We start from the raw sequence: 26,115 nt of genomic DNA, 5'->3' as shown, positions 1-26,115 counted from the left end.
ATCTCAGTATCCCTAGGGTTTAGCATAATGCCTGGCTTGCAGTAGGGAAAGAATGGCAAAGAGCGAATGGAAAGGTAATCTGTACAAAAATCCCCAAAACCACCCTTTATGACTTCAAGCAGGGAAATTGAGAGACCTTCAGGTGTAACTTGTGGTGACAAATATTTTGGATACAATCCCAATTCCTCCTGGACAACACCGCCAACAAAGCTGGTTAAGTCCCTTATTTCAAATCTTGTAGGCTTGCGTGAACCGACGCTTTCCTAACTGAAGGATGCCATGAAGACCGAAACCCAAAGTCTGCGGGATTTTTGCGACTCAGAATCGGTTCCCAGGGCTCAGGCCAGGCCTGGTTGCTTAGCAACGGGGTCGATTGCTCGGCGATCGATTCGACCGGGCCGGACTGAGACGCGGCGCTCCAGGCCGAGCCTCTCACGGCCCGCCCCCTCCGGCCAGGGTCCCCACCGCGCGCAAGCGCGGGGGTGGGGGGATGGGCCAGGGGAGGAGGAGTGAGCGCGCGGGCGCCGCTTGCGGGCCGTGGCGGGGAGGGGCGCACGCACGAGGGGCGGAGCGGCGGGCGCCGAGAGTGGCTGAGGAGCCGGAAACGCGGCTTGGAGGGTGCGGCCCTGCGGAGACCGCGAGCTGGGCCGGGCCGGGTCGGGTCGGGCGGGAAACGTTAGGCGAGCGGCCCCCGGGGCGCGGGGGTCGTGCGGGCGGGGAGGGCCCCGAGGCGAGCTCTGCCCGGATGAGGAACAAAGCGGCGGGGCAGGCGCGCGCGTCCCCCCGCGCGGCCGGCAGGTGGGCTGCGCGCGGGCCCGGCCGGGGCGGGGCGAGGGCGGCCTGCGAGCCCCAGGCCGGCGGGCGGGCGACTTGGCCGCCCTTGGGAGGCGGTGTCCGCAGGCCCAGGCTCTCCGGCGGCGGAGGACGGGGGCTGCATCCTCCCCACGTTTGGGTGACCGCCCTTGTCCTCTCCCTCAGGTCGGGCAGCCCCCCTCCCGAAGCTTCTGAAGGAAAGGCCCCGGGTGTCCCCTGGCATGCCCCATCTCGCGGCAGGGTGCGCGGCCGCCGACCCTCGGGAGAAGTTGGGCGGGCCCGGGCGGCCCCGGGGACAAGTGGCCGCGTTTGTGCAGCGGTTGTAAGCAAGATGCGATAGCACGTGACCTTGGAACGCAAACCCTGATGCCGGTTCCCCGCCACCCGTGTGCACTTTTCTCTGACCCTTGGCCCCCAGCAGATGCATCACAGGTGAGTAGCTTAGTGGGCCGAGCGCTGGTGACGTGTTTGGAAAACATGTAGCAAATAAGACTTCAGAATGCCTTTGTTTTTGGTGCCGTTGGGCAGGTTACAGGTGAGATTTGCAAATAGATTTGTCCGAAAGGGAACAGGAAGTCGAACCAGTATTGGGTTGAATATACTCTGATTAGGCTTGATTTGCGCCGCATGTGAGTAGTTGTTCCGAATAGCCACACGTTGATTGTTGGCTTGTGCATCTTTATCCTTGCCTTTGAGTTATTTGCGCCTTTAGTTAATATTTGAATCTGAGTTTCGAGGTGTATTTTTAGCTCATCACCATGTTTCACCTTGAATTTTGCTGGTTACCATCTGGCTTGGCTGGTAATGGAGAGAAATTAAGTTCTTAATTCTTAAGCCTTCATGTTAATGTCGAAAGTACTATACCCTACAGCATAGAAATGTGCCATAGAGTTACATTTGACTGTTCTTTAAGGGCTCTTTCATAGGCTGTTGAGGATAAGGAAGATTTTAAAAATTCACCCAAATTACTGAAAATTGTCCATTGCATTTGCAAAGTGGCTGCATTTCAGTTAGGTTCTTACATGTCATTCTAACAAAAAGTTAATAAGATCAGCGGATGGTTCATATTTGTGTGTGTGCTCAGTTGTGTCGGACTCTTTGCAACCCCATGGACTGTAGCCCGCCAGGCTCCTCTGTCAATGGAATTCTCTAGACAAGAATACTGGAGCGGGTAGCCATTTCCTTCTCCAGGGGATCTTCCCGACCCAGTGATTGAAACCAGGTCTCCTGTATTGGAGGCAATAGATTCTTTACTGTCTGACCCACCAGGGAAGCCCCATGGGTCATACATAGGTCATGTAAACTAGAGAAGATGAAGGGAATGATTCTACAACGAATATACGTAGGGAAGAATTTCGAGCTTAGTACAGTATCTTGATTCTGGCCCTTCTCCCAGCGTTGCTTCCTAGAATCCCATATAAGAAAAGTAGCTAGGATAGAATTGCACATTGGAATGAGAGTGTCTTAGGAGGATCCTATTGTAAATTCCTTTCATCTGCTTTCTCTCTGTGGGATACTAGTTACCTTTGGTTTATGGCTGCTGAGATCATCACATTTTGGTGACTCACAACAAAGCAGAAATCTGCTGAGCCTCACATTAACTCTGGTTTGAACTGGTTTGAGAAGGTCTAAGAGTCAGCCTAGAAACACCATTTTGATTTTTATCTTGAGATTATGTGTATAGATTAATACTCAGGAATTTTCAGTATAGAGTTTGAAGCTACAGACTTTTAATTGTATGTATGTTAAAGTTGCTCAGTTGTGTCCAACTCTTTGCGACTACGTGGATTGTAGCCTGCCAGGCAACTCCGTTCATGGGATTTTCAAGGCAAGAATGCTGGAGTCAGTTGCCGTCTCTCTCTCCAGGGGATCTTCCCGACCCAGGGATCGAACTCGGGTCTCCCGCATTCCAGGCAGACTCTTTACCTTGAAAGCCACCAGGGAAGCTTTTAATTGTACTTCAAAGAATTACTGTAATCGTTTTTTTATAGGTCATTCTTGCTCTACCAATTGTAAAGTTTTAATGTTTGTAGCTATAAAAAGTTACAGGAGAAGTCTGTTTTAAACCACTCCAAACCCAGAAACTTTCAAATTTATGATAGCTATGGTGTCTTTAGGCTGTACAGAGTTCTGCACTTTTTTTAAATTATTTTTTTAATTGAAGGATAATTGCTTTACAGAATTTTGTTGTTTTCTGTCAAGCCACTTCTTTTATTTTTATTTTTTGAATTTTTTTTGCCTCTCCTTGTGGCATGCAGAATCTTGGTTCTCACCAGGAATCAAACCCATGGCCCCTGCAGTAGAAGCACAGAGCCCCAACCTTTGGACCACCAGGGAATTCCTACATTCCTTTCCTTCCCCTTCCTTCCTGTGCTGGGTCTTGGTTGCTGCATGCGGGCTTTCTCTAGTTGCAGTGAGCGGGAGCTACTCTGGTTGTGGTGCACGGGCTTCTCATTGCTGGAGCTGCTCTTGCTGCGGAGCACGGGCTATAAAGTGTGCGGGCTCAGTAGTTGAGACAGATAGGTTCAGTTGCCCAGCAGCATGTGGGATCTTCCTTGTATAGCATAATTAAATAACTTATTAATGTGCCATCCTTAATAAGGAGCACCTCGTTTGCTCATGAGATTCTAGTTGTCTTTGTAGTAAGAATGAGTTTGCATTGCTTCATCCAAATCAGAGTGCCTACTCTGTACAGGGTACTGTCCTCAGTTAGCTTTGTACACTTAATTAATGTCTGGGAGCTTAGGTTTGTGAGATACCTGGCCTGGGGTAAGGTTGAAGTCTGTAAATATGGAATAATGCAGGGATAGGTTTATGTCTGGAGAAGGCGATGGCACCCTACTCCAGTACTCTTGCCTGGAGAATCCCATGGATGGAAGAGCCTGGTGGGCTACAGTCCATGGGGTGGAGAAGAGTCAGACACGACTGAGTGACTTCACTTTCACTTTTCACTTTCATGCATTGGAGAAGGAAAGGGCCACCCACTCCAGTGTTCTTGCCTGGAGAATCCCAGGGACGGAGGAGCCTGGTAGGCTGCCGTCTATGGGGTCGCACAGATTCGGACACGACTGATGTGACTTAGCAGCAGCAGCAGGTTTATGTCAGACATTAAGCATACTCCACTGTGTAAACACACAGATCCTGAGTGTTGGAACTGACTGTCAAAGGCAAACCAGTTCTTTTATTGTAATTATCTTAGTTAAGAGGTTGGCTCTCTTAAATTAGGTGAACCTGGATTTAAATGCCAATTCTGTGACTTCTGTAAATTAGGCAGATCTGGAGTTAAATCTGCCACTTACTAGTTAATGTAATTTTGGGTCAAGTTTCTTGGTCTGAGTCTCAGTTTCCTCATCTCTAAAATGGATTAAGAATAATACCTACCCACAGTAGTTATAAGGATTGTTGTTACTGTTTTAGTCCCTCAGTCCTGTCCAACTCTTTTGAAACCCCATGGACTATAGCCTGCCAGCCTCCTCTGTACATGGGATTTCCCAAACAGAATACTGACTGGAGTGGCTTGCCATTTCCTTCTCCAGGGGATCTTCCCGATCCAGGGATAGAACCCCGGTCTCCTACATTGCTAGGTGGATTACTCACCACTGAGCCACCAAGGGAAGCCCAGTTATAAGGATTAGGTGAGATCATTACATGATAACACTTAGCCCGGTGTCTAACACCTATAGTAAGGGAGTAATCAGTGTTAGTTATTATTATTTTCATGTTGATTCATAGCTGATGTAGCCATTTTTCAGATTAAAAACCTGTTAAATTTTGTTTTCACCGCTAAGGAGTGTGTAGATCCATTTGTCCCCTTCCTGTTCTTCACTTCTCCCATGTACTTAGGCACACACATAAGACCTTGCATCACTGTGATATTCAGTAGGATTGGAGGTTCCTGGTGACCTTCTTTGGATAACCTGTTGGCTGGCCTCTTGAAATTGTTTATGATATGGCAGTCTCTAAATTCTTTTTTTTTTTTTTTACAGTCTTTAAATTCCAACATAGGAACTAATACTGATAACCTCCAGTAGGGTCTTATTCAGTGTTCCTGTTACTCTAATGTTACTGCTCATGGCAGTGCAAGATGGATTGCATAGAAAAGGCAGTCCTCCGATTCTTCAGCTTGCTGAAAATGGCCTGTAGATTTTAAAAAGTTTGATGTATTGAAAAGCTTTTTGACAGTGTTTTGCAGCATGATCTGTGTTCTTCTATTTAATTGCTCTGTGATTTGGGGTGTATGATAAGGCCTCTTTGAGCCTCAATTTCCTCGATTCCCTTATTTTAAAGAATTAGTGAGGTAATATGAAGTAATGTTTTTATAAAGTATCTAGCTTACGTAATGAACCTTGTTATGCGGAGGATTTTACTAAGATTATTGATTAATTACTAAGGTATCTATACAGAGTTTTAATAAAATGCTGATCCATGGAGAAGATATGGTGCTTCTTCACACTGTTTGCAGTCTAATTCAGACCTAGTATCACTTTTAACTTCTGGTGAAAAGAGTTAATAATTCTTTGAGTAAGTTAAAACAAGTCCTGGTTTCAAGTAATAACCAGTTGGAGAAACTAGATACTGTGAAAGAAAAACAGGTGAATTAAAAACACAAAAACGCCTTGTTGCCAGTGTACTTTAAGGATTGCAAACTTTGCTTTAAATAGCATGCTTAATATTTGGAACAAGGCACACCTAAGTTAAATCCTGTTTCTGCTATACGACAGCCAAATTAACATCTCTGAATCCGGATTTCCCTTTCAGTGAAGGAATATCGGAGAGCTGTGTGCATAGAAATGAAGTTGTAGTTGATCAAATTGCATCTCTGCACCATCGTTTTAGGTTCTTCAGTACCTTAAACAGAGTCACTGAAGCAATTTTTGCATAACTGGTTGTGTCTGATCTTTCTTAGGATGAATGAAATGAACTTGAGTCCTGTGGGGATGGAGCAGCTGACTTCATCTTCTGTGAGCAATGCCTTGCCAGGCTCAGGGAGTCACCTGGGGTTGGCTGCCTCACCCACTCACAGTCCCATCCCTGCTCCAGGTGAGTGGTAAGAGAGAGGGACTGAATTCCAACACTTCATTGCATTAACCCTTCTAAATGGAACGGGTCAGAGCCCCTTTCACAGTGGATGGGAGTAGCCCAGCAGGTCAATGGCAGTTTCACCTGTGGTAGCAATTTTTGTAGAGTACTGAAGTTCTAGTGGGTGGGATAGGGTTAACAGGTTTTCCTGGTTGTACTGTTCTTGAGTTAGTGCCCTTTTGTCTAGAGCTGTAGTTGACTTGGCGTTTTTATCTAGGATTACCCATTCATCTATTCTTGCCCTTAACATTCTGTCCCTGGGTTATTAGGAAAGAATTACTGTACTAACTCTTCCTAGAACACATGAGAAATTCAGCTTTGTTCTCTATCATACCTGAAAGTGGCACAAGCCACGAATGCGCCAGACCTAGAATTATGGTCAAAGAAGAGGTCTCAGAGAGGGAGCGCCTACATGGAACTCCCCCTGAGCCTCAGTACTCGGACAGAATAACAGTGTAGGGAGAGCTCACTTTCCCCCATCACTGTACGTTTAAAACCTTTTTATCTACCTAGTTGAATTTTTCTTTCTCTTGAAATAGAAAAGAAGCAAGCTCTTGAGTCTTACAGCAGTAAGCTAGTGATTCTTGCGGGTCTCTGACATTGTAATGTATTGGACTCTGTTTATCAAAATAAGACTTAATGCTTAAGAGTATTTTAAATCTGCAAGTTTAAATAGTTCTCTCTAGAGAATTACCTGCTTACTAAAAGGTAGCAGTTAAATAAGATTCGTCTAAATTAGGGTCTCTTCACATTCCTTTTAGTGTCCACAAAAGAAATTTTTTAAAAATTTATTAGTTCTTAACTCATTTGTTTATTTCTTAGGTATTTCATTTAGTAGACACTCTTATTAAGGAGGAAAAACCTGTTTAAAAATACTTCCACTGGCAAAAATAGTGCAAATCTGCACTGCCCGAGTCGGTGAGTTCATTATGATAGGAAGCCACAGAGTCACTTCAGCATTGTGTGGACAGATGTAGTCCAAGCTGGATATCGTGTGTAAATTAAAAATCATGAAGTGTAGCGTATATGTGAAAGATCATATCACGATATACATGTACAGTTTTACATCTAACTTTAGGTTTTTTCCCCAAGTAGAAGCATATCTATAAAATTTTTAAAAGTGATACATTCTCACCATATAAAATGGAAAGTATAATAAAAAATATTTTTAAAAAATCTGTACTGTCACTACTTAGAGACCACTCTGAAGTTTATTTCTTTGAAATTTGGTCTATTTTTCTTCCCATTCTTTTTATGTCTAAATAATTTGTTTTCTTAAATTGTATTTAAATTAGGTTTTAAATTGTAGTTAAATGTTTTGGTACCCAAGAGCAATACAGATAACTGAACGATCAAGTTGGCATTTTAAAACTGACTTGTGGACTAAATTTAGGGCTTGTCTGTGGATGTCTGCCAGTACTGTCTATCTGGGGATGTAAAGGGCTACTGGGTGAGATTTTTGCCTGTTGCAAAAACCTTCCTTTAGCCAGTGATCACAGAATTTTAAAGTACTTACTTTTAATTGAGGAAAACAATTTTTTTGTAGGCCTGCCAGTGGCGATTCCAAACCTGGGTCCCTCCCTGAGCTCTCTACCTTCTGCTTTGTCTCTGATGCTCCCAATGGGTATTGGGGATCGAGGGGTGATGTGTGGGTTACCTGAAAGAAACTACACCCTACCTCCACCACCTTACCCCCACCTTGAGAGCAGTTACTTCAGAACCATTTTACCTGGTAAGTGTTACAGTTATTTGGAAATTTACAAGAAATAATACATCCGACCCTTTTTTGTTTTTAGTTATTTATTTAGATGCCCTGGGTCTTAGTTGTGGCACTTGGGATCTTCAGTCTTTGTCAGGACATGTGGGATCTTCAGGTGCGGTGTGCAAAATCTTAGCTGCAGCATGTGGAATTAGTTCCCTGACCAGGGATCCAACCCAGGCCCCCCTGCATTGGGAGTGTGGGGTCTTAGCCACAGGACTATCTGGGAAGTCCTTGTAGCAGCAGACTGTTAACTTCAGTTTTCAAAGACTTGAATGATGCTTTTTTCTCTTTGTCACTGTTAAATATTAATTTATGTGGGGGGAAAAAATTGTATTTATGTACTTCTCCTCTTAGATAGCATTATTAATATAGCAGTTTGACAAAGGTTAATTTCTTAATGGCACATAAACAAATTTTCCCTTGTCTCTTCTAGGTTCAGTTTTTATAATTGGTTCAGTTTTTATAATTCTCCAATTGTAATTTCCTACCAACCACATGTCCTGCTATAGTGTCATTGTTTATTATAAAGTTTACTGAATTTTTATTCTAAAATATTATATACTCATTTCAGAAAATTTAGCAAATAAAGAGGGAGGGGAATTATTCATAGTCCCATCATCCATCTTTATGGTGTACTTCCATCCTACCTTTTATTTTTGTATAGGGGTTTTTACTGTTTTCCATAATGAAAACTGTAGTACTTGCAATACAATTATATACCCTTTTTTTCACTTAATGTTTTCCTCTCTTTTTACATAGTTATTTTCCCCAGCTGCTACATGGTTTTCATAATTATCCTTTTTAATGACACATTATATTCTACTGATACTTTATTCCATGGTTTATTATATCAGTATTTATTGATGGACACTTTTTACCAGTTTGTTTATTACTGTTTTGTAAATATCTTTAGGTATATTATTTACAAAATGCATTTAGGGCAGTTTACCGTAAGTGGAGTTTCTTATGCAAGAGGGTATGAATATTTTTGAGCTTTTTATTATATATACTCAATACTTTGCAAAGACATTTTAGAAATTTTGGCTTCTACTGGAGATGGAGCATGTACCATTTCACCACATACTCATTAACAGGAATATTAAAGTATTTTTTCTGTTTTAATAAAGCAAGTATAATTGTGATTTATTTTGAATAGACCCTAATGTTTCTTGATAGTTTAATAAAAATTTAGTTATATTTAATTAAATTTTATTTTTCACATGGAATATCTGCTTTTAAATGATTTGACCTTTCAACTCTTATAGAGCAAATTTCAGCATCTTGGGACTCAGGAATTCCAACCATGATATATTATTAAAGGCAGAAATGATTAATTTCTAGTGACTTCAAAGGAACATTAATTTTTATGATTTCTGAGTTTCACAAAACTGAATTATGGTGTATTATGTTGCTATTTATAAAGTATATATCAAACCAAAGAAATAGATAGGAGCTTATTTTACTTTAGTTGCATTTGTAAGTAAAATAGCTTTTAGCATTTGGAATTCTTAATATACTGAAATGTTCTGATATCTCATCTTTTCCTTTTTCCCAGGCATTTTGTCTTATTTAGCTGACAGACCACCTCCTCAGTATATTCACCCTAACTCCATAAATGTTGATGGTAATACAGCATTATCTATTGCCAATAACCCTTCAGCACTAGATCCCTATCAGTCCAATGGAAATGTTGGATTAGAGCCAGGCATTGTTTCAATAGACTCTCGCTCTGTGAACACACATGGTGCCCAAAGTCTTCATCCCACTGATGCTCATGAGGTGTCCTTGGACACAACAATCACCATGGAGAACGTCTCTAGGGTCACCAGCCCAATCTCTACAGATGGAATGGCAGAAGAGCTGACGATGGATGGTGTTGCAGGCGAGCATACCCAAATCCCAAATGGCTCCAGAAGTCATGAACCTCTGTCTGTGGACTCTGTGAGCAACAACCTTGCAGCAGAAACTGTAGGACATGGTGGTGTGATACCCATTCATGGGAACGGCCTGGAGCTCCCTGTGGTCATGGAGACAGACCACATTGCAAGTCGGGTCAACGGGATGTCTGACAGTGCCCTCAGTGACTCCATCCACACCGTGGCCATGAGCACCAACTCTGTAAGCGTGGCACTCTCTACCTCACACAACCTCGCCTCCCTAGAGTCTGTTTCCCTCCATGAAGTTGGCCTAAGCCTAGAACCTGTGGCTGTCTCCTCCATCACCCAGGAGGTTGCTATGGGGACAGGTCATGTAGATGTTTCTTCAGACAGTCTTTCTTTTGTACCACCTTCACTGCAAATGGAAGACTCCAATTCAAACAAGGAAAATATGGCAACCTTGTTTACAATTTGTGAGTGTGCTTAGCCTTTTTCTTTTGGAGATATTGATAGAAAGGGTCATCATCCTTAATAGGTTTAGTCGCAAAGTCAGGTATTAATTAAGGGAGTATAGAAAGTAAATAGACTTTGAAACTTTTATTTGCCTATGTATTGTCCTGTGTGTTAACGTGGTGCCTTTTTCTCAAATAAGCCAAGTGATATATAGACATTCTGTTGGTTCTTAAAGCATCTTCCTGAAGTAAGGAAACAGTCATTTCTGTATTTTACAGATAAGCTTAGCCTAGTAATACTTAAGATATTTGCCAAGATTTCACAGAGTTAATTATATAAGTAAATTTTAGAAAGGTGTTCTGTGTGACCTGCCATGCGCTTTTTCTACATAAGACAAATTTATTAGATCATGTGTAATTTTTCATCCCTGTGGAAAAATGATAATACAAGTGAAATTTTGGGGGTTTTTTCACTCAGAATGCATATAAATTGCCATAGTTTGGCATGTAAAAGTCTTTTTATGGGGCAGCAGTAACGAAAGCAATATAAAAATAGTCGAGTTGTTGGTGTCACTACCCCTTCAGTCATGCAGTAAATGTTGAGTGCTAGTAAGCACCAGCCTCTGTACTAGATGCAGCATACGAAATAATCTGCAAGAGGCTTGAAGGAACCTACAGTGCGAAGGGAGGCACGGGCTAGTGAACAGGCTATTGTGTTATGGTGTACTGAGTGCAAGGATGGGATTAAGTGTATGGTGCTAAAGGAGCCTGAGCTGGGAGCGTCTCACCAGACTCTGGAAAGCGCAGGGAAGACTACGCATGTGTTAACACAGACCTGAAGAGCAGACATGTCCAAAGTGGAGAATCAGGAGGAACAGTGTCACCCGTGGGAACTGGCAGCTGTAGTCTGAAAGAATCATGAGTGGTTCAGAATTGCCGAAGCATAACACGGGTGGGGAGGGACTTCCCTGGTGGTCCAGTGGCTGGGACTCTGAGCTTCCACTGCAGGGGGCACAAGTTTGATCCCTGTTCTGCTAAGTCGCTTCAGTCGTGTCCAACTCCATGCGACTCCAGAGATGGCAGCCCTCCAGGCTCCCCCGTCCCTGGGATTCTCCAGGCAAGAACACTGGAGTGGGTTGCCATTTCCTTCTCCAATTTCACGGGGCTAGAATCCTACATGTGGTGCAGTACAACCAAAAAAATACAACCCTCCCCGCTTCAGGAAAAAAAACAGGTGGGGAGAGGGCATATGATGAGAGAAGTAGGAGCCAGAACACAGAGGGTCTTCAAAGAGCAGACGGATTTTGAGGAGGGAGGGTTGGGATAGGGGTTCTGCCGCGGTGTGAAGGTAGCAGGCTTGTTAGTGGCAGAGAGGTAAAGATGGCGATGCCACAGTTTAAATGCAAGGTCATGGTATTCCAGTCTAGAATAGAGAATGATGGAAAAAGTAGAAAATATTAACAGAAAACTCAATAGATCTTGTTGATTGGGTGAAGTTGGAGGAGAGAAGGTTTAAGGAGAAATTACTGGTTTCTGGCTGGGAAACTAGGTGGATAGTGACCATTCCTTAGGATAATGAATGATGGAGGTGGGGTGGTTTTGTTTTTCTTTTTTTGGCTGCGCTTGGTCTTCCTTGCTTTGTGAGGTCATTCTCTAGTTGTGGCCAGTGAAGGCTACTCTTGGTTGCAGTGTGTGGGCTACTCACTGTGGCTTCTCTTGTTGTGGAGCACGGGTCCTAGAGCATGGGGCCCATGGACTTAGTTGCTCCGAGGCATGTGGAATCTTGCCGGATCAGGGATCAAACCTTTGTCCCCTGCACTGGTAGGCAGATTCCTATCCTCCAGGCCACCAGGGAAGTCCCTTGTTTTGTTTTTGATGAGTGTAGGTGAGTCCAGTGTTAGACATGTTGATTTCAGTGTCCAGTGATACCTAGAGATGTCGAGTGAGAACTTTAATCTGGAGCTCAGAGATCTATTTGGAAATATTCAGGAATCCTCAGCATTAAGGTGTTAATCATAGCCATGGAAGTGAGGCGAAATCCTGTCCTAGTTAAGTGTGTGGAATGACAAGGCTAGGGATGCTAAGGTACAGTGGCAGGGAAAGAGCTTCTAAAGTAAGTTGAACAGGATGGTCAGAAAAGTTGGAGGAGGCTTCTGGTGCTACTGAAGCCAAGCAGTGGGGAGACCTTTCATGTTAACCCTTTAAAGTCTCAGATTTATAATTTTAAAATAATTTAGGATTGTAATTAATGTATGGTCATTAATTGAGGAGAAGGTAAGAGGTGGCTTAAGCCAGTCTGTTTATCCTTTTGCGGGAAGGGTGCTACATCTAGCGTCATGTGGGATCCTTGTTCCCTGACCAGGGATCAAACCTGGGCCCCCTGCAGTCAAAACCTGGCGTCTTAACCACTGGACTGCCAGGGAAGTCTCCTGTTGATCCTTTTTCAAGTGGGCAAGTGGAACCTCTTGCTTCTGAGTGTTTTTCAGAAGAAATGTAATTCACATACACATTTTAAAAGTGTACACTTCAGTGGTTTTTAGTATAATGACAAGGTTGTAGTGACAACAATCACTACTATCTAATTCAAAAATTTTTGTTACTTCATAAAGAAACCTTGTTAGCAGTTACTCTCACCCCTGCTCCTCATTCTCAGGTAACCACTAAACTGCTTTACCTATGGATTCGCTTAGTCTAGACATGTCATATAAATGGAATCCTAACATATATGGCTGTGCCTGGCTTCTTTCCCTTAGCATAATGTTGTGATGGCTTATCCATGTTATATAGCATGTATCAGAATAATATTCCATTGTATGGATATACCACATTTTGTTCATCCATTTATTTTTCATGAACATTTTGTTGTTTTTCCTTTTTGACTATTATATGAACATTCACGTACAAGTTTTTGAATGAACGTATGTTTTTAATTCTTGGATATATAAGGGAATGAAATTCCTCTTTTTGAGGAATCACCAGACTGTTTTCGAAAGTGGCTGCACCATTTTATATTCCCAGCATCAGTGTATGAAGGTTCTAGTTTCTCTACATCTTTGCCAAGATTTCCTTTTTTTTCCTAGTAATAATTGAATTTTATTTGTAAAAAAAATATATATTTATAGCCATCATCAGTTCAGTTCAGTCACTTAGTCATGTCCCAACTCCTTGCAACCCCATGATTTGCACCACGCCAGGCCTCCCTGTCCATCACCATCTCCTGGAGTTCACTCGAACTCACGTCCATCGAGTCGGTGATGCCATCCAGCCATCTCATCCTCTGTCGTCCTCTTCTCCTCCTGCCCCCAATCCCTCCCAGCATCAGAGTCTTTTCCAATGAGTCAACTCTTCGCATGAGGTGGCCAAAGTACTGGAGTTTCAGCTTTAGCATCAGTCCTTCCAAATAACACCCAAGACTGACCTCCTTTAGAATGGACTGGTTGGATCTCCTTGCAGTCCAAGGGACTCTCAAGAGTCTTCTCCAACACCACTGTTCAAAAGCATCAATTCTTCAGTGCTCAGCTTTCTTCACAGTCCAACTCTCACATCCATACATGACCACAGGAAAAACCATATCCTTGACTAGACGGACCTTTGTTGGCAAAGTAATGTCTCTGCTTTTGAATATGCTATCTAGGTTGGTCATAACCATCATAGTAGGTATGAAATGGCATCTCATTGTTTTAATTTGCATTTTCATAATAACTAATGATGTTCAGCATCTTACGTGTACTTATTCACCTTTGGTATTCTTTTTGAAGGAAGCCTATGACCCTTTTTGCCCTATGAAATCTGAATCTCCTTTGTTTGAGGAGTTAACATGGTTTATAATTAGGAGCATCAGAGAATTAAGTCCTCATAGAGTATAGGGGATCTCTAGTCTGATTTTAAAGAATTTTAAATCAAGTAGTACCTGAAGAAGTAATGTATTATTGCTACTTTGGCTAAATATGAAAACTTTAACTGATATTTTACGCCATTTAAGTGGTAATTTCTAATAGGTTGTTTAGGGGAATAAAGGCACCTAGAAGACTGTGGTTCTATGTATTACAGCTATTTTGTGAATGAATTTGGAAAATTTGAACAGTCATCGACTAAATAGGGTCATGAATACTACTCCTTATCAAGGAGAAAGGAAAGTAAAAGAGCAAAAGATTTGTGGAGAAGGAGGACACTCCTGAGCTTGTAAACGTGAAGTTACAATAAGCATAGAACAGTGTATGAAGTCAACTTTTTTTTTTTTGACAATACAAAAAGAAAGACCATATGAACAATAAGAAATTAAGAATGTTAAGCAAATACATCTGCAAGAGTATGATCCTACCTGCTGTCCTAAAGAGCAGACTGCATATTGTCTTAAGAACCTGTCATCCAAACGGGGTCAGCCAGTTTGTTAACAGTGAGGCAGGAGCGAGCGGTGGTGTAAGCGTCTCTCGCTCTGTTGTGCTGTGTTGGCACTGCATCACCAATAGCGTTTCAGCTCAGTTTCCTCTTAGAATTTGAGACTCTGAATCTTTTCGACTTCAGAACATCATATTTGAAGGAATTACTTAGCCACTTGATGTAAGAAATAACACACTTGATTCTTGAAGTAATGCAGTGTTATTTTTTTGATCAGTGTTTTTCCTATGCACTGAATAGGAAACTTGTCCAGTTGTATTCAAAAAAAAATCAAATCTTGCTGAAGAAGGATATGAGTGGGTATACTTGTAAGTGTAATAAAGTGGCCCTTTGATCAGAGCATTTCTCCTAGACCCTTGCGTCATACTGGTTACGTTTTGATAATTCACATTTAAATAAAGCAGGTGGTGATTGATCTCTCTGCTGGAGCTGGCCCCATTTATGTATCACGTTTGTCATCTGCAGGGTGCACTCTCTGTGACCGAGCCTATCCCTCAGACTGCCCGGATCACGGACCGGTGACTTTTGTTCCTGACACTCCAATAGAGAGCAGAGCCAGGCTTTCTCTCCCAAAGCAGCTTGTTCTCCGCCAGTCAATGGTGGGAGCAGACGTTGGTAAGACCCTGGGAACCATAAAACTTGATCAGAGTCTCTTCTTCCTTTGTAGGGTAGAGTTGTAAAAGTGGATGTGTATAATTTAGAGATTACTTGCTTGATCCAAAAGTCAGTTTATGGCTGAATATTTCTCCTTTTATGGAATACTTGTCCAGTGGTGATAGCACTAAGTCAAGTTGAACACGTTATTGGAAAAGTTCCCCTTTCTTAGGATCAGGATTGAATAGAGGAGAGAATCCTCCTCAAAGGCCGAATCTTTGAAGACTTGGCTTTTATTTGCAGCTGTATCATCCACTGTCAATTATCATGACAAATCACTCCTTGAAACTTAGTTTCTTTTATAAAACCTGGAAAATTTACCATTTATAACTTTTTATCACCAAAAATACTTTCTATCAGATGTTTATAAATTGCTTAATACTCCTTAGGAAAAGAGAGTAAGAAATATAGACTGCCACAGTATGCTTATCCATACTGGAATGTAACGTGGTACCTGAATCTTTGTGCCATTCTTTGAAAATACGATACTAGACTCATTGTTCTTTCAGGTGTAGCTTAGGCATCAGTCAGTTGAAAGCATTAAACCACTTAGATAATAAAGAGCAGTGCTTTAAGCACAAATGATCTTAGAAGTTTGATTTATTTTGTAGTAATTGCTTTACTTTTTTATAATAGAGTGATGTTGTCTAGTCCTTTTTAGGTATCAACTTGGACGGACATGGTTCCTTGTGTATAAACATTGGTTCAGGAATTTGATACTGCTTCTTACTCTGCATATTTCTTCTGAGCCCAGTCTAATCTGTTCATTACTTTTTCCTTATTTATAGAATAGAACCCATAAGACATACCTACCTTTCAGGAGTGCTAGAATACTTTGCATGAGTTAAGCTACTGTCTTCCCTATCCTATTAGATGTTTAAATCATTGATTGTGTAGTTGGTGTCCTTCCACTGATAGGTGTGTGGACTGGAGAAACCATCCCTGTTCGGACTTGCTTTGGGCCTCTCATTGGCCAGCAGAGTCACTCCATGGAAGTAGCAGAATGGACAGACAAGGCGGTTAATCATATCTGGAAGGTCAGTGTTTCTGAAAATTTTCTGTGACTTTTGGATGCTTTTATAGTAATGAAGTAGTTAAAAGTGATGTAAAAGTCAAACTTAGCCAAGATTCATACAGTGCCATTCATCCATCAGTCATTAAATACTACTTTCTGTTCTTGGTAGCCAAATTATAATACATAGCAAAATGTCAGATATTGAATATAGAAGATAAACTATTTTAGTCTCCATTTTGTTAATAACCCAGTGACTACTCATTTTTGTTACTTGTGGCAGCTCAGGCTTTGGACTTTGTTTATATGTTGAAAGTCTTATTTTGTAATCAGCTAAAGCATTCCTCAAATATTTAGCTTGGGAAACAATTCTAGACTTGGAAGCTAAGATTATTTCTCTAGTTTTCTAATAAAAGGGGCTGAAAATTTAAGTTTCTGATATGCACACCTGTTCCTATAACATGTTTATATAGAATCTTAGTAGATTGGGGATGATGCTTGTTGACACTGGATTAAGGTGGAAATGGGTCTTGTGATAGTTGGAGAGGTGAAGTGCCGCTGGCATTGGGAACTTTAGTTGTGTTGTCCAGACGAGAACACAGGAATGCTAGGTTCACTGGAGAAAAAAATAAGAGGTGGTTCTCTGACCTTAATGTCCGTTTGTGTGGTGGGTAATGAAGACAACTACAGTATTTTATGTCTTTTCCAGTCAAGCCAAAATGTGACTAATCAAGAGCAACATGATTCTGTATACTGAGCACTAACTGTAGACCTCTAGTGGTCTTTATTGTTGGAAATAGGGTGACTGGTGAAATGACAAACATATGAGAAGACAACCATGTATTTTCACACTGACTAGGAAAGCTGGTACCTACTGCAAAGTAAATGAGATTATTGCTAGAACTTGTCAGTTCATTTGATGTATATGTTTGCCTTCTGTTGGCAGATATACCACAATGGTGTCCTAGAATTCTGCATCATTACAACTGACGAAAATGAATGTAATTGGATGATGTTTGTGCGCAAAGCCAGGTGAGATGCAAGAAATAGTTATGATTCGGATATTTTTCAGTAGGAAACTTTGAATAAAATAGGAATGAATTGAAGAATCCAGTGACGGTGATATCTGAACATAGCTTAAAGCCTAAGGCTTTTCATTTTCTTCACCCCAGTAGTTGTTGACTAATGGTGATTATAAATTAAAATATAAGAAATTATCCCTGTTTTATGAGCAGTTTGTTCAATTTACCAGTGCAATAAAAAATGATACAGTTATATTGAATTTGCAAGTAGGTTCCTTTTCTTTATATTGGCTATTGGTCAACCCCTTGGGCTTCCCAGGTGGTGCTAGTGGTAAAGAACTCACCTGGCAGTACAGGTGACATAAGAGATGCCGGTTTGATCCCTGGATCAGAAAGATCCCCTGGAGGAGGGCATGATAACCCCCTCCAGTATTCTTGCCTGGAGAATCCCCATGGACAGAGGAGCCTGGAGGGCTACTGTCTGTAGGGCCGCACAGAGTTGGACACAACTGAAGTGACTTAGCATGCACACACGCAATCAACCCCTTAGGCTGCTGTGTTAATTCTGTCTATTTCTTTGTCATAGTGTTTTAAGGCTTCATTTTACTTACTTTTCTTCTAGCAGTAGACTAGAATGTTTCTGACTATAAAGAGCAATGAGGTGATAAACAAGTTAACCCTAACAGGTAGTATAGGTAATTAGAAATGACCCAGAGAAATAGTACATCTAAGTTTTCATATAAGATTTCACTATAGGGATATGATGTGTTTAGTATATATTTCAAAATTAATATGCTTGCTGGGCGTTCCCTGGATGGGGAACTGAGATTCCACAAGTGTTGCAGTGTGGCCCCCCCCCCAAATTTTTAAGTAAATAAATAATAAGATAAAATGAATATGCTTGATTTGTTAAATGTGCTAACCTAGGAATCGGGAAGAACAGAATTTGGTGGCTTATCCCCATGATGGAAAAATCTACTTCTGTACCTCCCAAGATATCCCTCCTGAAAATGAACTGCTTTTTTATTACAGTCGGGATTATGCTCAGCAGATTGGTAAGTTTATATATAAGACTTGTTTGTCATGAATCTAACACAGTAAAAATACCAAGGATCAGTAGTATAGTTTTGGTAATGCTTTATGTGTAAGCAGAAGCAAATCACATACCTTTGTGTATGTAAAAGCAGAATATTAACCTTACGATAGAAGTGTTAAGATCTGTGAAGTTCTTCATATGCTGAAGAACCAGGCAGCCATACCAGCCAGGCAGCATGACCTTTGTGTTAGGACTTTGATTTGGGGAATTTGAAGTTCCTGAGTTTCTTTTCGAACCATTACAGTTTTAAGTTCATAAAGGACAATGCTGTGAGTTGATTTAACCTTCATAGTCTCTTTCTTTGCACTGTGTCATAATGACAAGTGATGACACTCCGTCCCCTTTCTGATGTCTGTGTCAGAAGCATTCTCTGTCCTTTTCCACTGTAGTAAAACTTCTGCCATGCACACACATTAAGATTTTGTGTGTAACAAAATCTTCAGTTTTTGCCTAGGAAGATGCCTTATAGTTTAGTATTTACCAGGTTTTCCCTGTGTGCCTGACACACTATTTGAGTTGCTAGGACTAGAGCATTGAACAAGATTTGTTTAATTATACAGGTAGTGGGCAAGCTGGAAATTTTGATAGAAGGGAAAATTAGAAGCAACAACCACTAAGTTTTAAAATTTGAGTTTTAAAATTGAAGTAAGTACATTGAGTAATTTTATTTTTAAGGAGTTCCTGAACACCCAGATGTGCATCTCTGTAACTGTGGCAAGGAGTGCAGTTCCTATACTGAGTTCAAAGCCCACCTGAGCAGCCACATCCATAACCATCTTCCTAGCCATGGCCACAGCAGCAGCCACGGGCCGAGCCATAGCAAAGAGAGGAAGTGGAAGTGCTCCATGTGCCCCCAGGCTTTTATCTCTCCTTCCAAACTTCACGTCCACTTTATGGGTCATATGGGTATGAAGCCCCACAAGTGCGATTTTTGTAGCAAGGCTTTCAGTGATCCCAGCAACCTGCGGACCCACCTCAAGATACACACAGGTAAGCTGTCCTTGACCATGAAGTGGGATTTTGAAAAATTAGAAATTGCTAAGGGCGTGGCAGCAAGACAAGTCTTGCAAATAGGGTTGAGATCAGATGTTAGAGAATCGGCTGGCTGACAGGAGGACTTCATTGGGTCATGAATTGTGTGGAATAACTGCCTCCTCAGAGAATATTACTAAGTTGCTCCATCTTCCAGGTGGCCTAGTCATAGTTTGAAGGTGACTGGGAAAATGCAGTTAATAATCAGGGAGTTCATCTGTGTGTTTGGACCTGAAGGTAATTCTTCAGAAACAGCTAGAGCGTACTATTAGAGGTCACCCCTGTCACTAGCCAGAGCCAGTTTCTGTCCTTTGAATATTGTTTGTTGAACACCACCAGAATTTATTGAGTTTCTATTTTCTAAACTCCATGCACACCAAACCCTTTCTCTTAGACGTAAGTTTTTATCATATGCACTATAACAATAATGGGTTTAGTTTGGTTTTCTTAGTTGGGTCATTTTCTCCAAAGCTTTGAAGGTAAAATTCTTCCTTATGCTTTTGCATTAAGACTGAGTAGTTCCAGCAGAGTGTGTGTGGCCCACAGACCTTAAGATTAGGAATGGCTTATAAGAAAAAGTTTCTAACCCCTGACTTAGAGTAACTTTTTTTCTGCATTCTTAAAAAGACTTTATTTCATCCCTGGTTTATGAAGACATGTATTTTATTTAAAAAAGAAAACTAAAATTTAGGTTGTAAAAATATGTTTGCTTATGGACAAGTACTAGAATTCTTGAGTTTTTTTTTTTAATGATTGAATTAAGTTAGGCACTAGGGTTATAAGTGATTTTTTTTCCCCCAGAACTTGTATCATGTGTTAGCTGTAAACAGTAAAGAGTGTGTGTGTAGGTAAGCAGTCATAGGTCAGGTTTGTTAGCTTCACTAGCTTTAGTTGCAGCATATAAATCAGTGGTTCTGAGTGGCTGTAGGTTGACAGTCCTAGAATGTGAGGTTCTAGTTACCAGTCAATTCTGTTTTATTCCCACCTGCCACATACCTGTACAATGTGTCTCTTCATGCTGAGTGTGTTCTTGGCACTCTGATTCACAGTGTGACCATTCGGGTTAATATGCAGGTCAGAAGAACTACAGGTGTACTTTGTGTGACAAGTCTTTCACCCAGAAGGCTCACCTGGAATCCCACATGGTCATCCACACTGGGGAGAAGAACCTCAAGTGTGACTACTGTGACAAGTTGTTCATGCGGAGGCAGGACCTCAAGCAGCACGTGCTCATCCACACACAGTGAGTGACCTGTAGCTGACCGCTGCTCGGGCAATGAACGGGGGCTTGTGTGTGCCGGCTCACGTCTGTCTCCCGCCGTGGCACCTGTAGCTGTCTCCTGTGTTCCACACAGCCTGTGTTCTCTGACAACTCAGACTGTGTTCCGACCACATAGGTCACAAAGCTAACGTTCTGGTTTATCCTGAAAGAGTTTACGTGCTTGCTTTGTTTTCTCATTTTCACTTCTAGTCTCTTTATTTCTTTTTTTCTTTTATATTTTTGAAACATAATTTCATTTGATTAATGAATTTTTTAAGTACCTTCTTGAAGTCCAGCAATTTGCTAAGTGGTGAAAATACAAAGATGAGAATGGTCCTTGGATTTAAAAAGCTCAGAGGCCATTAAAAGAAACAGAAGAGTAAGTAATTGCCATGCTGTGTTGCAGATGTTAGAGTAAGTGTAGGATCCTGAAAGACTATAGAAGAGGGCTACCTCACCCAGTCTGCGAGTATCCTGAGAAAGCCTCCTGGTAGTTGGAGCTAAGTATTAAGGTATATTATTCAGGGAATAGTCTTCTAGACAGACGAAATGGGGTATGTAGAAACATGAATGTTAAAAGCACTGTGAAATAAGAGTGGTTCTCTATAGTGAGAGCATCCCATGTATGTGAGAGCAATAGAGGGAGGCAGCAGCCAAACAATAAAGAACCTTTTATCCAGTTCAAAATTAAATTTCATTCTGGGAGTAATGGAGAGTCATAGGGGCATTTTTCCTCCCCATGTACCAGGAGCTACTCTGCTTTGTGCGCGTGTGTGCATGTGTGTATTTTCATTATGGCATATAACACATAAATTTTTCTGTCTTAACCCTTTTTAAGTGTGTAGTTCAGTGATGTTAAATGTATTCACATTCTTGCACAAGCATTTAAAGATTTTAAGGGAAAGAATGTCATGGTGAGATGTCTGTTTTATAGAGACCACTCTGGCAGCAGGACAAGGGGGTGGAAGGAGGAGAAGGCCAAATATTGGACCGCCCGTTAGGAATTTATTGCATGAATCCAGCTGTAATTAATTGTCCAGCTTGTGTCAGTTCCAGTGACACATAGAAGAGCAGGTTCTGCAGTCCTTTGCTGTCAGCAAGTGTTAGAAGAGGGAGAGCACATTAGCTTGAATTTTACTTAGAAATACATCAAAAATGGAACCTTTATTCTTATCATGGGTTTTAGATAAATATTTTGTTTTCATATCTGCTCTTTTATCTGATTTGTAATCACAGTGCAACCTGAAACACTAAAATACCAAAGGAGTCTGGATCTACATTCACGACTCTCAGAATGACCTTTTAAAACAAAGTTTTCATTAAGTGGGTTCATTATTAGTATGAAATTTTGGAAATTAGATACACTAATTATCAAATTTTATGTATAGTTTTACATAGTTGGAACTGAAAGAGCAAGTTGCTGGGGTCATTTAATCTAGCTGCCTATATTAGCTTGAGCTGCCACATCAAAATACCGTAGACTGAGTGGTGGCTTAAACAAAAGAAATTTATATTCTTAAACTTCTGGAATCTGAAAGTTGAGACCAGGGTGCCAGCATGGTTGGGTTCTGATGAGGGTCTTCCTCCTGGCTGCCTTCTTGTTATGTGCTCAGGTGGAGGAGTGAGTGAACAAGCTCTGATCTCTTTCTCTTCTTCTGAGGACATAACCCCGTCATGGGGGTCCCATCCTCATAACCTCATCTAAACCGTAGGTCCCCACCTCCATTATGAGCGGAAGCATCAGCATACCAGCTTAGGTATTCAGCCCCTAACACTGCTCATGATAGTCACTTGGGAAATGTGAGAAACAGTGATTGGTGCCAAGGCCCCACCTCCAGGGATTCTGATTTAGCTGATCAGGGCAGAGCCCTGGCCTTGGTATTTTTAAAAAGCTCGCCAGATGGGTCTAAGGTTCAGTCAGGGTTGAGTGCCCCATTTTATCTGTTAACATGTTGGATTTTCATTAAGACACAGGATTCAGATGCTCAAAAAAAAGTTAAAAAATTCGTACTCTGTATGATCCCCAGGTTTCTTGTCAGCTCTAAGATGTCTGGGCCAGGGTTATTACTCCAGCCTTGATGCTGCTGACATCTTGAATTGGATACTTGTAGGGGCTACTGTTAACACTATAGTTAGATACCATTATGTTGGTCAGTTGGCAAACATTTTCAAATTTGAGTCTTCTGGTTAGTAAGAATGTTTTGGGCAACAGGAGCTCTGAAATGGCTGTGGATGGACCTGTATATTGATGCAACAGCATTGGAAAACAGCTTAGCATCATCGTGGTAAAATTGAAGGTGTACATATCCTTGGATCCACCTGTGCCTCTCCTGAGTATATGCCCTAGAGGAACAGACCCACATACCAGTGTAGAAATGTTCACATAGCAGTCTTGCCTGTGGTGGTAAAAAACAAAACCACCAGAGTACCCATTAACAACAGAGCCAGTGCCACAACCAAGCTGTGGTATATTTGTAAGTAGCCTCCTGTAAGTTGCTTCCATGGAAGCAACGTGATAGGGTTTCAAAAAGAAGCAAAAACACAAAAGAGATACATTCAGTACAATCCCGTTTACCTAGAATTCTAAAACAGGCAGAATCAGTCTGTGCTGTTTAAACTGCACACATGTCTTATGACTGTTCTATATGATGCATCTCCTATAGAGAAGTTTGATTCTAGTTGGGTAGAGTTTCTCAGACAAAGGTCTTGAGGTTGTGAAGAGTAAGTGTGTGCCTCAGTTGTAACCCCAAATCAAATGTTTTATTTTGTTTTTTCCTTGTGATCCTCTTAGAGAACGCCAGATCAAGTGTCCCAAGTGTGACAAGCTGTTCTTGAGGACAAATCACTTAAAGAAACATCTCAATTCACATGAAGGAAAACGGGATTATGTCTGTGAAAAATGTACAAAGGCTTATCTAACCAAATATCATCTCACCCGACACCTAAAAACCTGCAAAGGGCCCACCTCCAGCTCATCCGCACAGGAGGAGGAGGAGGAAGATGACTCGGAGGAGGAAGAGCTGGCGGACTCGGTGGGGACAGAGGACTGTCGCATCGGCAGTGCTGTGTATTCAGCAGATGACTCTCTCTCTGCACATAAATAGAAGAGAAAGAAGCTGACTATTCCGGATGGAAAATGCAAAAGGGAAAAACATATAACCAGTTATCCACTACAGTGGTTTTTATATAAAATAGTTTGATTCCTTCCAGCCAACAGTCAAAACAGACTAAATGGGAATGGATAAAGCACTTATAGGAGAGTATCCTAATGAAAACACTTTTAAAAGATTGAGAATAGAGCACGTGACCTCTTTTTAAGTGGTGTATGGGGAGGCAGGTGTCAGCTTTTGAGATCTATTCTTTATTTACATGATAATCTGGGTGATAACATTTATACCTGAGTCAGAGCTGCCCTCTGCCCAACAAATCAGATTTATTTTAAATTCTTTCATTATTTTGTTTTTCTCCCAGCTCATTGATTTGGTAAGCAACCATTGACTTGGTCCCTGTGTCACAGTCATCCTGATTGTGGTTCTGGTGTTATGTTTTATGCAGACTTGTGACTTAAACTCATCCCAGAATGGATTGGAACGTAACAGTGTAAGCTTGTTACTCTGACCGCGGCTCACAGATCTAAAGCACCACTTCCTTCATCTCTCCTGGCTGCTGGGGAGTTTAGGGTAGATCTTGCTTCCCGGAATTTCACAGGTACCTAGAGAGCAGGTGAGGAAGGAGCAGCCAGGCAGCAGGCACTGGTGGAGAGAAAAGGAGAGGTGCCCGGGCCACTGTCCAGAGTGCTTCTGTCATGTGCTCTGATGGAAGCTGGGCTGAGAGACCTGATCACTGTTCCTTAGAGATCTTTGAAGGTTTCGACACGTTTCTGTCTCCAGTGAAGCCTCCAGCACCCGGACAAAGAGTATCTGGAGGTCTAACAAGCCAAGTAATGCCTGCTGCGTTGTCTCCTGATAGCAAGGACATGTGGACCAACTGACGGAGAGGTACCTTGGCCCATGGAAAGAAGGAGAGAATGATCCTTTCTCTCTGGCTTATTCTCTGAAAAAAGGATCAAGACACCATTAAAATGTTGCCAACTCAGAATGAGAAGACATGTTTGTGCATTTGCAAGGTTAGGCGCTCCCAGTTGTCTGTGGTGAAGGACCTCATCAGTTAAAACACTGTGGATTCCAAAGGATTTGGAAAGTGCAGAAGGTCAAATGGTCACCACGTGGATGTATTTTCAGGGTTCCAACTTAATTCACCTACCCATCTGATCTGTCATCTGGTTTTCCTCATGTATAGCCTACTTTCAGCAAGAAGCAAACACATCCTGGATTTGACGGTTGATGGAACATGCTCTCCTGCTCTAAGGCACAACCTCTGGGCTGGGGTGGAGAGGACTCTGGTGAGAAGGTTTTGCTGCTAATGTATTTATGGAATGAATGTATTTCATTCAAATCTATATTCCTCTAGGAAGGATTAAAATAAAAACTTTTTAAAAAACACAATACCTCTTGTAATCTCATTTTGTGGAAGGAGAGGATTGAAGCTTTTACAGGAAAATGAGGTCCAGCTTGAGTTTTTCTAAGGTCAGAAGTTGGAGAAAGTATTTCCTAAGTACCTTAGCTTTGAAATTAAATTTTAGAATGCTTGTGCAGTACAGTGCTTAGACAAGTCGTGCTTCCTGCGTCTCCAGCTCTTGTCCCTGCCCTCTTCCTTCGTAAGGTGGTGCCTCTTCTTTGCTGCCTCCATGGAGAAGTACAGATCTGCAGCTGAGGGAGTGGGTCAGGTGGTGTTGATTAGAGGTGGCTGTCAACATGAAGTCATGAGCCGCCGTTCGGGAGCTCTGGTGGGGCTGAGGCAACGCCACGTTCAGCTTCTCAAGCTGGGAAGGGCGTCCTAGCGGCAGCCACTCCTGTCCCCGGGAAGCCACTGGTGCCGGAGCTCCAAGTGCCCTTTCTCTCTTTAACTCTGACTCCTGCTGAGTTAAACTTCATCATCTCCAGATGCTGATTGGAATGCTTCCCAAGATAGTTAAAAGTGTTAGTTGTTCAGTCATGTCTGACTCTTTGTGACCCCATTGATGGTAGCTTGCTAGGTTCCTCTGTCCATGGACCTCTTCAGGCAAGAATACTGGAGTTGGTATCCATTCCCTCCTCCAGGGGATCTTCTGGAGCCAGGAACTGAACCTAGGTCTCCATTGCAGGTGGATTCTTTACCGTCTGGGCAACCAGAGAAGCCAAAGATAGGTCAAAGCAAACAAAAACAGGAGAGGATTTCTGAAAAATAGTTTTAAGTGAGAATGACGATGTTATTTCTTGCTAATGACTGTCTTCCCTTTTTTTTTTATTTTTTTACCTCTTAGACTTAAATGGCACGTTCTAAGTCTTTCTCACAAGATGAGGAAATAAATAGCTGCCCCTTTGACAAGATTTTACTCTGAGCCTTTTCTGTCCGTCACATGTGGCTTCATCTCTTGCTGTTGGGATCCAGCTGCTGTTCGGTGAATGGTCTCATGTAGAGGCAGGGTATTATAAGGATGGGCTCTGGAGCCTGGCTGATTGTTTTCTCATCTGGGTTTTGCTACATGATGGTCTGGAAGCGTGGTCAAGTTATGTAACCTCCCTATGCCTCTGTTTACTTATCTGTAAGTGGAGACT

The 26,115-nt window shown here is 41.8% G+C and overlaps 1 protein-coding gene across 1 annotated transcript; it reads left to right on the top strand.

Moving 5' to 3' along the window:
- Positions 1 to 682: 682 nt before the first annotated feature.
- Positions 683 to 24,870, top strand: PRDM4 (PR/SET domain 4). The gene is made up of 12 exons (XM_052639914.1): positions 683 to 798; positions 979 to 1,245; positions 5,720 to 5,853; positions 7,439 to 7,624; positions 9,210 to 10,004; positions 14,847 to 14,996; positions 15,954 to 16,072; positions 16,994 to 17,079; positions 17,997 to 18,124; positions 18,841 to 19,155; positions 20,272 to 20,440; positions 23,250 to 24,870. Exons 2-12 carry the CDS (start codon positions 1,235 to 1,237, stop codon positions 23,560 to 23,562), a joined length of 2,406 nt encoding a protein of 801 aa, XP_052495874.1. The 5' UTR covers positions 683 to 798; positions 979 to 1,234; the 3' UTR covers positions 23,563 to 24,870.
- Positions 24,871 to 26,115: the final 1,245 nt, after the last annotated feature.

This window comes from Budorcas taxicolor, chromosome 5 (assembly GCF_023091745.1).
Source record: "Budorcas taxicolor isolate Tak-1 chromosome 5, Takin1.1, whole genome shotgun sequence".
Classification (NCBI taxonomy): domain Eukaryota; kingdom Metazoa; phylum Chordata; class Mammalia; order Artiodactyla; family Bovidae; genus Budorcas; species Budorcas taxicolor.
The sequence above is the reverse complement of the archived record's forward strand: the minus strand, read 5'-3'. Positions and strand labels throughout refer to the sequence as shown.